The sequence below is a fragment of the Phaethon aethereus genome (assembly GCF_964289735.1).
Source record: "Phaethon aethereus genome assembly, chromosome: 9".
In the NCBI taxonomy this organism is placed as follows: Eukaryota; Metazoa; Chordata; class Aves; order Phaethontiformes; family Phaethontidae; genus Phaethon; species Phaethon aethereus.
In genome coordinates this window covers 11,535,424-11,547,680 of record NC_138585.1, presented here as the reverse complement: position 1 = coordinate 11,547,680, position 12,257 = coordinate 11,535,424, and the positions used below count along the sequence as shown (strand labels likewise).

The 12,257-nt window shown below is 36.2% G+C and overlaps 1 protein-coding gene across 1 annotated transcript in view; it reads left to right on the top strand.

The window, feature by feature from the left end:
* DNER (delta/notch like EGF repeat containing) overlaps positions 1–12,257 on the top strand; it is a gene marked incomplete at its 5' end in the record, with an annotated part of 131,776 nt that overhangs the window by 40,523 nt on the left and 78,996 nt on the right. The window contains one exon of the mRNA XM_082003707.1: positions 11,714–12,010. Coding sequence (XP_081859833.1) covers positions 11,714–12,010 — 297 coding nt within the window. The remainder of the gene's footprint in view (positions 1–11,713; positions 12,011–12,257) is intronic.

Below are 12,257 nucleotides of genomic sequence, written 5' to 3'. Positions count from 1 at the left end.
TTATTAAAAATGCAAGCATGCATACAGGACCCTTATTAATAAAATGCTGCTAGAGCTTTCTGCAGGAAATAGAATTCTGCTGCTATTGTCTTTGTATTCAATACAAAGCTTCCCAGCATGATTGTGATGAGATCTGCAAATCCTTACAATCCTGATTCGTGTGTGTATCATACATGTGTGCAGGAGAATGGTGATGTACAGAACGTCAGAGGGTCTGTGTCTAAACCAGTAAAGGCAACCAATTTTGTCCTGGAGTAGAGTGAGTAGAGAAAGACTTGTGTGTCATATAGATAGGACATGACATACAGTAGCAAAACAAATAAGGATCATTGTAAGAGTTGGTTTTAATATTTTGATTACTGTGGTGAAAGGACCAGAGAAAAAAGCAGGTAGTACCATTATACCAGTATATAGAATCATAGAATAGTTTGGGTTGGAAGGGACCTTAAAGATCACATAGTTCCAACCGCTGTGCCATGGGCACCTTCCACTAGACCAGGTTACTCAAAGCCCATCCAACCTGGCCTTGAACACTTCCAGGGATGGGGCATTCACAACTTCTCTGGGCAACCTCTTCCAGTGCCTCACCACCCTCATAGTGAAGAATTTCTTCCTTATATCTAATCTAAATTTACTCTCTTTCAGTTTGAAGCCATTACCTCTTGTCCTGTCACTACCTGCCATTGTAAAAAGTCCCTCTCCAACTTTCTTGTAGGCCCTTTTTAGGTACTGGAAGGCTGCTATAAGGTCTCCTGGGAGTCTCCTCTTCTCCAGGCTGAACAACCCCAACTCTCTCAGCCTATCTTCACAGGAGAGGTGCTCCAGCCCTCTGATCATCTTCATGGCCCTCCTCTGGACCCGCTCCAACCAGTTCGTGCTCTCCTTATTTTGGGGGCCCCAGAGCTGAATGCAGTACTCCAGGTGGGGTCTCACAAGAGCAGAGTAGAGGGGAAGAATGACCATAGAATATTGCCATAGAATTTTTGTAGATGCTATGAAGTATTGCTGAGTTCAGAAGGTGATCAATCCAGTACAAAACATCAAAACATTAAGGGACTGGGCCAATAGACATAAATTAGTATTGGGATTATTACCTAAGACAGCAGGTTTGAAGTCATTCAAAGAGAGTAATAAAGGAGTTGGAGAAGTTAAAAAAAAAAAAAAGGGGAATCACCCATGACTTAAGTTTAAACTTGTCTGGATACAGACTAATTCATGAGGGTAAACCATCAAAAAAAAATTTGCACGTGTAAGAGAAATTGTAGAACAGTATTGCTTAAAAACATACTCTTATTTCTAAAGTTTATAGTGGACAGCAAAATGACACCATGCACACAGTGTAGTTTGACTGATATAAGGTCATTTGATATATGACCTCATGAACAAAATTCATAGGAGAGCTTATTTAGGTCACATCTGTGCTTTCTACAGTTTTAGAAGAATGTGCTGTAAAGTATTGTATCTGACTCTGTAGATTCCAGAGTTTAGACCAACTGAAAGAGAAACTTAAGCAAAAAACCCCTATAATAATTTATGCCCTAGAGGGATAGGACCCCTTCCTTTGTCTCTTTTCATCTAGAGGGGGCATAAATCCTGTCATTTCTTTCATTAACTGTTCATTAATATTGTAATGCATTTGGTAACGGCTATGATCTTTAGGGCAGATTTAAAATTATAGATGATAAGTTTATTGCTGAGTGATAGTTTACTGAAACTTGACTCATTTTACCATTTCTACCATCTTACAACGAACAACTTTCTGCTTGTTATCCTTGATGTGATAGAGAGAAAAAAAATAGTAAACACACTGAGGTGTAATTCTCCTATTTGTAATGACAGGCTCTTTGTAACTTGCTGCAGGAGACCTGAGATTGTGTATCACTGTCCCAGAGAGGTGGGCTAAACACCAAACTTCTATTTCCCTAGACCTAGATATTTTCGAGGTAGTTTCCTCTTTCAGTTATCCTAGAAGGAAGGCAGAGTCCTCTGCGCTAAAGAAATGAAAAGTCTGTGTACATCACTAGAAGCCAAGAGAGTGATTGAAAAGATGAAATTACAAGAAAATAATCAAAACCTGACATTAGAAAAATTGTATTGGCATAGGCTAGAAAGATAAAACCTTGAACAACTGTTACTGTATATGTCATGGGAAAAATGATCGTCCAGTTTATTTTAATACAAATTTTAGAAGGTCTTTTGGACCACGAGATATATTTGGTTTTAAAATACAGCCTCAAAAAGGTTGTTCAACTGACTGGTCAAAACAGGTATTTCAGGTGAGGTTAAAAGAAGCGCTACCTCCAACCACTGAATATAAAGACCTATTTTATGCATCTGGAGATTGGCTTATTCTCAAGGTTCAGGCGTAAGCTGCTGTTGTAATAGCTTAAGTTAATGTGTGTTAGCTGCCGTGAAGTAACTGAGTTCACTCTCAGCCTGTCATAAACTTTCACAGAGGTAGAGTACGTGATGGTGGGAATGAGTATTAACATGAGTGAGTGATGGTGTTTAAGCACGGAGGAGAAATTTTTGGCGTTTATCTCTGTTCTCAACATTGTTCAAATATTTAATCCAATTACTTCTTGCAGTAAAATGAGAAATTCTTCAGGGATTAGGAACTGGATGTTGATTTGATACTCTTTGGACATTGCTCTTTATGTGCAGGCAGGTGCTTTGTTATGAGATAAAGATGCTGACTTTTCTATACTGCCTCTGACCTTGTCTTAAAAGAAAAAAAATCACTTGTGCCCAGAAAGCCATTTAGGTTGCTAATCTAAGAAGGAAGGCTGTGAGTCCTTGTCTGCTGAACCAGCCAGAGAACTGAAGGCAGCTACTTCACACTGGCATCCCTTTTCACTGATTCTCCTTAGATGTCAGTTCTGCTCAGTATGTTGATTATATTTAAAGTACTTGATGTGTAACCCCCTATAACTATATTAAAAATGTAGCTAGGTCTTGGAATTCTAATCCTGGGCCTAAACAATGAAAATCAAGTATAAATTAATATACAGAGGAAAAAGTTTTTAAAATAGTGTTCATGGGGAGTAACTTAATCCAACACAGCAGTACAGAGAATGCATACTGAGAGAATGCTTTCATGTTTGCAGTTTTTTTCATCTTTCTTTCAGTATTTCTCCAACTAGACAATATTTTATCTTTTGATCTAGCAGGATGGTTAAGTATGAGAAATTAGAAAAAAAATCAGAAGACCACATATCTGTGATTTACTGTGTTGCCAGTAGTAGTAACACAAAGTGCAATAATGTTGGTTGTAATGCTGGTTGTTTGAAAGTGCTGGTGGACCTGTATAATGCTCACCTATTTGACCAGGTGCATAAGCGTTTTCTGTTTTGTTGATTGCCAAATGTCTCCTTTTTGATGTATTGTGGCTTGAAATTATACGAAGTACTTCTTTTCTAACTCCCCAAATTTTAATTGTTTTTTTCATACTTGATTTGGAAAACGTGGCATCAGTGGACTGCTGATATCACATCTCCTAGGTACCTTATGGATGTGTTTGTTTCCTGATTTCACAGCCTCTTGTGGGCAAAAAAGCTATGAGAGTAGCCAGTTGTCACATCTATTGAGTTTTTCAGGATTTCATGTGGTGGTGATGATTCAACTGCATAGTTTTAACTGCACAACTCACTGCATTATTCAATCCTTCTCTTGTTCTTTCAAGAACTGTGTGCCTATTTTGCTGTATCTCATCTAGAAAATGTCTGAAGCCTCAGATTCTAAATCAAGAAATGCCATGAGTACTTGAACTAATGAAGTATTGGTTTATATGATTTTGTGGCTTGAGGTTGGTTGATGTTAATGCTAAAGAAAAGAAGAATGCTGTTGCTGTTCCTGTTGAACTTTGTGAGGGTGTTCTGTCTTGTAGCTAGCTTGCTGTACAATAAAGCGTGATCTTACGCTGTGGTCTTTGCCAGCCAGAGCACTTACACAGGCTTGATCCTCTATCTGGTTGCTTGTTCATGCAATGGAAGTAAAAGAAGTTTAATTATTTTTGAGATCTCTAGAAAACTATCAAATCTGGTTTGAACACTGGGGTCAAAATCTGTAAGGGTAGACAGACGCATAGATTGTGTAAAACTTGGCATACCTGAAATAGAGGCTATAGTGTGCTGTTGTTTTTAAACAGCTAAAAACTTAGGAATTCAGAATCTTCTTACTTTCAGTAGGATAAGTAATTTCTTTAGTCAGTTTTGAAAATCCCAGTAGCAGATTTTTGGGGATTTTTTGTTTCATAAAGGTATTTGAATTGTATTCCTCCCTGGGCTAGTCCTGATCTCATCATAACTCAGAGTATTCAGGGCAGAACTTTTAAGGTTTTGAAGTATTATGATTAGCCTTGGATCAGACTGTGACCCATATGCTTAACTTCAAACTTAAATTAATTGGAATTAATTAATCTTCTGTTTAAAAAAAAATCTTTTAAAATTTTTTGCATGTTAGTTGGAACACTTTCTTGTTTGCTTTTTTAATAGAATATTACATGTCATTTTTTAGGTCAATTAATGACTTCTAGAATAATATAAGGGAGTATATTTACTTTATTCGCTTGTGAGAAGCTGCAGTTATGTATTTGAAACTAGCAGAAAGTTCAATATAGAGATAAAAATGTTATGAATTTTCATGTTATTACTATCTTAATATCCTATCATAAAAATATTTTGTGCATCCTACTGTTGCTCAAGAAAAAATACTTCCAAAAAGGGAAAACAATATTAAGAATAAAGACACTATTGATAATTCTTTCACTGTGTGATGTTTTCATAGTGAAATAATAGCATAAGATCTAAACAAACAAATGTACTGTGTTACTGTAACAAGTTTAATGCTTTGTCTTCAGAATTACCCCCTAATTTTACCACCAGTAATGAGAGTGCCACTGGGGCCCCATTTAACAATTATACTGTAGGCTGCCAGTTCTTACTGAGAGTAAAATGAGTTGATGCTGTGGTAAAAACCCTCAATGCTAATCTTCACAGATCTATTGGTACATCTTAGATTCTTTCTGATAAGTCATTGACCTATCTTCAGGGTGGATATTCTGATTTAATTTTGTTTTTAAAAAGCATCTTTGCCAAGTATGAGTGTTGCTGAAAAACAGAGTAAGTTGGCTTGGCTTGTCTACTTGAAATGTAATATTTAAATGCACTATATCTAGACAACTGTCAAAAAATTTGAATGGCCTTTCCCAACAGGATAAAGGAAAAAAATCATATGAGAAAAATAAGAACTGTAAGCTGCTTCTCAATAATTACTTATATACATGCTCACATCTAGCAGTACTCTGTTGGTTAGTGTGAAGTAGGTATTTTCCTTTTGTTGCGGGAGAGGGAGTGTGTTCTCAATTTATTTTGTAGTTATTTCAGGATGCCTCGAGGTAAGAATGTGCCTGAGGATAGGTAGAGAGAAGGATGTGATGTATGGTAACTTATTATGCAAGGGTAACTTAGCCATTTGCCAGAGCTCTGTTTTTAAAATCTATCATGCTGTTTAAAATTTGCCTTGTTATGTTTGCTGGTTTTTCAAATAGATTTGGGCAGCCATGCTTTGGTTCTCAATTAAACAGACAGTTTCTTTAGGCATTTTTTTGCTGCTTCACTGAAGTAAAGAAAACGTTTTATATCCATTTATTACGTTCATTGGCAGTTTCATTACTCTGAATATTCAAAACTCATAGAATGAGAATGGCAGTTTGGAAGCAATGCAAAATGCTCGTGGTTAGCGGTATTTCAGAGATTCATGTTCTGAATTATCTGATAAAGGTTGCACTTCTTTATTAAATTTGTTGATGTCTTCCCTGATGGATTGGGACATTGAGTGGAGTTGCTAAAGGAAAACAGTAAATGTTTACTTCTAGAAAGAAGTTGCTTACATTGTAGCTTCAGTATGATACAGTTCTTGGGATTCGCTTTCTAAATCTGGATTAATTCCAATTCTATGTTGCAGCTTGTAGTTTAGTTTCTAATAACTGAAACCGATGTAGCTGCCATATTAATGTTGTATGTTATATATAAATGTTTTGTCCTGCTTACGTTGTTTTGAGGGATGGGAAAGAAAACCCTGAGAGCTCTGATTTCCAGGACCTCTGTATAACGCATTTTCTGTTACTCCGTGGTCTGCCCATTCTTTAAAGTCCCTAATACCCAGGGCTCAAATTGATGTAGTTCACAACATACGGGTACTTTTTAGGATGAAATAGCGCCATACTGGCACTTCGTTTCCTTCTGACAAATTGTGACATTCCAATTCCTGTACGGACTGTCTGGTATCTGTTCAAGGTGCAGGTGGTCATTGCACCCTGTGAGGTAGTGTTTTACTGTGACATAGTACTAGTTCTCCACATGTGGTAGAATTACTTACCAAGAGCGTCCTCAAACACATAGGCAAAAGTAATTGCAGGCAGCTTCTCAGTAACAGCCATTTAAGGTGGAGATACCTATGTGCACCACAGTGCTGATGCTGGTTATGAGAATGAGGATTTTTATATTCTCACGAGACAAAAGAATCTCATTCATCCTAACTCTCACAGTGTATTAGCCCCTCTTTTTATTTCTGTTATTTTTGGTCAGAGTTGGAAAATTAATGTATTCTTCTTGTTTTCAAGCAGATCTTGTTTTGATGAAGAGTATGGTGTCTAAACATGCGATATCAATATGATTTTGCTGTCTTTTATGGGATAATTAGAAAAGAGAAAATAATCTGGGATTTTTTCTTAACTTCAGAGAATCTTTGCTGGATATTTCTCTGAACACTTCTGTTTGAGCTAAGTGTTCAGGTGAAACCTGAATGGCCACAGAAAGAAACAAAAGAGAAAAAGAAAGAAGGAATAAGAAAGAAACAAACCTGAATAGCCACAGGTTACAGATTTAGCCTTGTTGTAGAGAGACTTATTTCTTTTTATTATATTTATTTGTATTTCACTGCTGCTGGAGATTTCCTATCTACATCTTGCTCTGTGTTTCCCATCCTGAAAAAAATTGCTTTCTAACCAGACAACACAGGCAGTGTGAGAAAGGAAGTGTAATCTCCATTTTACAGTTAGGAAAGAGGCAGAGAGAGAGTCTGACTGTTCTGAGGTCACACGGGATGTCTCTGGGAGAGCCAGAAGCTGAACCTACATATGTTGCTTGAGTCCCACTGAGTCACAAGACCGTCTTTTCTCAAAATAGAAGAAAATGCATTTGTTTGGTATACTCACCTCAATACTTTTTCTATGGACATTTTTTGGAACATCGGGGTTGGGTTTTTTTATTCTATTTCAATTCATCTTGTTTTCTTCTCTTTCATTCCATAGTTTGCATTAATATTTAATGTGTGATAGAATGGGATTTAAAATTTCACTGTGTGAAGGATTGAATGAAGCTGAGTTTAAATAGTAGTTTGAACATAATTAAACCATTCTTTCAAAGAGATTACATTTCTAGATAATCTTTATTGCCATTTCTATGAAAAAGATATAAATCTATTTCTATCTTTTTCATAAATTGAAGCGTATGCAAAAATAGTGTGATATTTCAGATAAGCTTATAAGAAAAAACTCAACTTTTTTTCCTACTTACTCTATTAAAAGCAAACTGGTAATAGCTTTGACTGTAGGTTTTAATTATCTTCCTTCTAAAGTATTCAGAAGTTGACAATTTTTAATGTGCTGTGCATAGCTTGAAATTGGCGTGTCTGATTGCTTTTCTCTGCTTGTGATATGCAGTGGATCTTCCCATGATCTCTTCCTGAAGAACAGTTGTTGGCTTTTGTATTGGGGAATTTCTTCAGCAACGTAGGTGCAAAATCAGTTTTACTTCTACTGCTTTAAATTTCTCTTAAGGTCTGTTTTTACCAGAACACCTGAAGAAACTAGCTGTCTAAATGCCAACCAGCTAAAGTCACTTTACATATCTGAAAACCACAATGTTTTATAACGTAACTGGAAAAATTATCTCTTATTGAAGAGTTGGAAACTTTTGGACTATGTCAGCTTTTAATAGCTGAAGAATGTTTTGGAGGTTGTGAATAATACTGGACACAGGTAAAATATCAGCCTTTGATATTGTTGTGGCAGCTTGGCTTTGTTAACAGGCTGACATTCACTATGTAGAATGGATTTAAATGATCTGCTGAATTTCTAATATGAGGACTGGATTTACTCTGGCTTTTTCTGTATTTTACTGAAGTTGCAAACTGATATACTGTTGTCTGTGATTGTAGGCAACAGCAAGAAAAACAGAGCCAAAAGTTAGTTTTGTACTAACACATTTAAGAGGAGAGGCGCAGGAGGAAGACAGGTTTTGTATATTGTTTAGGAGCTCATCTATAGCTTTCTCTTTAGCTTACCATTCTATTTTTTGAAGCTCTCTGGAGGATCTACCTGGGTTGTCTCCAGGAAGAACAAGTAGAACCACTCTGAAGAGATGCTGAATGAGCATTAAATGACAAATTGGTGTCACCACAAGGAGCACCTGCAGAAAGATCTTGCAGATTTACGTCTTGCAGTGTTTTACCTTAAACCGAAACCTTAGGAAACAATCTGGCTGGCTGGCAAACAATCCATGTTTGTGAGTGTGATTCTTAGGCAAGCCCAGTGTTTATACCGTATTCAGTCTGCCTTTGGAAATTAACGGCAGTATGAAGGGCATCTTGGTATGCATCTATCTTAAGATTCTATTGGAAAAAATACTCCGAAGATTACAACTGTCCAGGCATATGGAATAGTAATTGCATGCAAATATATTTTATGATTTTTAGCTCAGCTTTTTCAGCTGCAGTTGCTGGCTGTGCCTATTTAGTCAACGAATGTATTAGGAAAAGAGACAGACTATTAAGTGGAGAAATGGGGATGAAAACAAGAGACCTAGGTACTAAATATACTTTATCAGGTTTATTGAAATTCTACACCTAAAAAAAGTCTGCAATTTTTTAGTAGTGATTATATTGTGTTCTTATTTAATCATGGGCTATGTGGATACATATTACTTACTTTCTCCTTTTCTCTGTGCAACAGTGTTTTAAAATACTATGAACTTCACAAGGAATGGCTAAAAAAGGGCTCCTTTAATTGTGTACTCACAGTACATTTATGTTCAGCTCTCAGTTATGAGACCAATGATGTTTACTTTTTTCTGTGAGCTTCAAAAGTTTCTTGAAAGTTAAGTCTTGAAATTTTGCTACCTTTTAATTCTGATGTAGCCACGCTGTGTACTGTGTCAAGATGTTTCTCAGAGCTCTTGCTAAGCATTGCTACCACCTTGAAGACGACTAGAGAAACCATAGAAACATCACAACCAACACAAATTAATCAATTTTATTTCCTCATCTCTTTTTAACTGCTAATTAAAATGAACTTATGTGCACAAAGGACATTGATTTGTTTTGATAGGCTTACTGAAAGAAAAATGAACTTTAGAATTAATAGTAACTAAGAAAACGGAACGATAAGTTAAAATCTTGTGAAATACTTCATGAAATTCAATTCTGAGAAAGTGCATGGCTGAAGTTCTACATCTACACTCATCTTTGTTTATTCTTCATCTAAACCAGTCTTGATTATTTTTCACTTCCACTGTGTGTGGAAGGTTAGTGGCGATTCATAAGGCACAAGGTGTCCTTCAGTGCGTGGCATGGGCAGCAGTAAGCAGTGCTTGTCATTAAGCACATCTGTTTCCAGTCAAACAAGCTCAAAACAATTACAGTAAATAATATGTATCACAGAGCACTGTCTATTATTCTGCTTGTAATGGATGTATTCACTAAAGGAAAAGGTGCCCTTTGTGATACTTTGTTATTTTTTCTTTCTTGATACTAGGTTTGCAAATAATAGCCTTAACATTTTAGGTGTGATGAGAACAATTAAATTTCCTCAGAATAGAATAAATTCTGATTTATTAATCAAAAATGGGTTAATGTGAATTTGGATTAATTGTGAAAGAATGAGTAAAGAGCTTATCCAACAACAGGATAGCTGCATGTCTTTGAAACTCAGATCTAGTCCAAGCAACTAGAACATGAAAAAACTGTTGCAAACAATTTTTGAATTGGGCTTTGTTCACACATCAACACTTTTTTATCTCCAACACTCTTAAAGGAACAGGAAACATCTGTGAAAATCTCTGCTGCTTGGCAGTAGGAGCAAGCTTAAAATGTTACTGACAAATGATAGAACAGAACTAGGTTTTGTTCCTTCCTGGAAATTGTTCTTCTCTTTTCTGTCACTTAAATATTATTTTGTGGAGAAGCTATATAGAAATTGCTCTTTGAGAACTTATATATTATCTAGAGAAAGAGACATTAAGGAGATGAGCCCATATGATGATAAAAATCCACCTTTCCTTGGTACTTGATGTATTAAGTATATATAAAGTCTCTATATCATTGAGATATAAAAATGAAGAAAAGTCAGGGCTTAATCCTGATGTCTAATGTATCACCTGGTATGTGTGAGTATGTCCCCATGCAAAGTAAATAACATTCGGAGCTGTAACCGAACCACGAGATAAATGAATAGACCATGTATTTTGGATTGTTTTCTGTGGCCTCTAATTCTTCTGCATCAGTCAGTACAAAATCTGACATTCATCATTAACTGTCTCCAAAGTTAACTTTCATAATAATGTTTCCTCTCTTTTGTGTCCAAAAACGTTACAGAGACTGGGGTATACAAAAATTCCAGCCAAAGAAAGAATTCTAGTTGAGGTCAAGAGTAGTTTTATATAAGAAAGTGTAATAGGATTTGGTGTCCCTGACACCACATTTTTGAACTGACTGAAACATAAAATTCCTAGTGTAGACCCAATACTTGTTTTTATGATATTAATGATATATAGAGCTTATGTAATTCTTACAGTAATTGAAACAAATGTTTAATAATAAATAACTGTGGTGCTTTACTGAGAAATATAATAAGAAGCATTGCTTATGCAGCGAAGGACTGGAATATTGTACAGGGAAGAACTGGGTAACCTTTCGGACTGGAGCATTTGAGTGAAATTTGCATTTAAAGACTGAGAAAATGTCTGTTTCCAGTGATAGGTTATCACTTTGATGTAAAAACAAATCGAGGGAACTGCCTGGCTGTCATAGTTGGTAAAACCATGACAGTGAGTCAGCAGTGTGATTTACTTCTACCTAAGGCAAACATTTCTTAAGTAATATCAAGGAAGCTATTTCCAGGACAAAAAAAAGTATTGCTGCATTTGCAAAAGGCAGTGCTAAACTTTGGAGTCTGGGGTGCAAAAATGAGTATGTGAATGGAGGGCTTGTCCTCCACAAGAAGACTGAGCAAGCATGACTTATTTAGTCTGAGATGAAACTTGAGACGAGTTTGTAGATCTATTCTATTAATACATTACGGATGTAAACATCAGCATAGAAGAGGGAAAAGACATTTAACCTGAAAGTCAATTATGACATAAGAAACTGAGTACTGATTATGAATAGTGGCCATGTTTATCACTTTGCTTGAATGTGTCAACAGTGAATTAGAATTACATGGTCTGAGAAAAGTGGTTAATCTAGATTAATCTATATTCTTCTTTAATCCTTTGAATTTACTTCCTTGAAGATACATCAAAGATGAGCTCGGTTCATAAATATGTTTAGAAGATAAATACAGGAGGGGAAAAGAATCCTGCTTTATGGTCTTTGTAAAGCTCAGAAACAAATCCTTTATATGCACTGATTGACCTATATGGTATGTTTTTCCCAGTTTGTTTCAGATCCTTGTGCCAGCAACCCCTGTCACCATGGTAACTGCAGCACTAGCGGTGATGGCTACCTCTGTGTCTGTAGTGAAGGCTATGAGGGAACAAACTGTGAACGCTCATTTCACAGCCTTCCAGTCTCTGAACGGACAGAGTCAATGTCACCAAGACCAAGCAGACCAGTCTCGTCCACCTTGGAACCTGACATTGTTCTTCCTCGTTCAAGAGCAACCGTGATGTTACCTACATGGCAGCCAAAAGCGGGACAGAAAGTTGTAGATCTGAAATGGGATGAAACAGAGGTAAGGATATTCTGTCTAAATGAAAATGCACAGAAAAGAACTTTTAAGCGTTATAATTGTTGGGTTGTCATTTGTGCATGATTTCATGGATGTGTACATAAGAGGACTGAAGATAAGATCTCTGCCCTGAGTTAATATGCTAGTAGAATTAAACACAAAAAAATTAATGATACTTGTTAAAATTAATGAGTTTAAGTTGGCCAATATGTTGTATGTGGTATTTCTTTGAAAAGGGATAATACTGTTT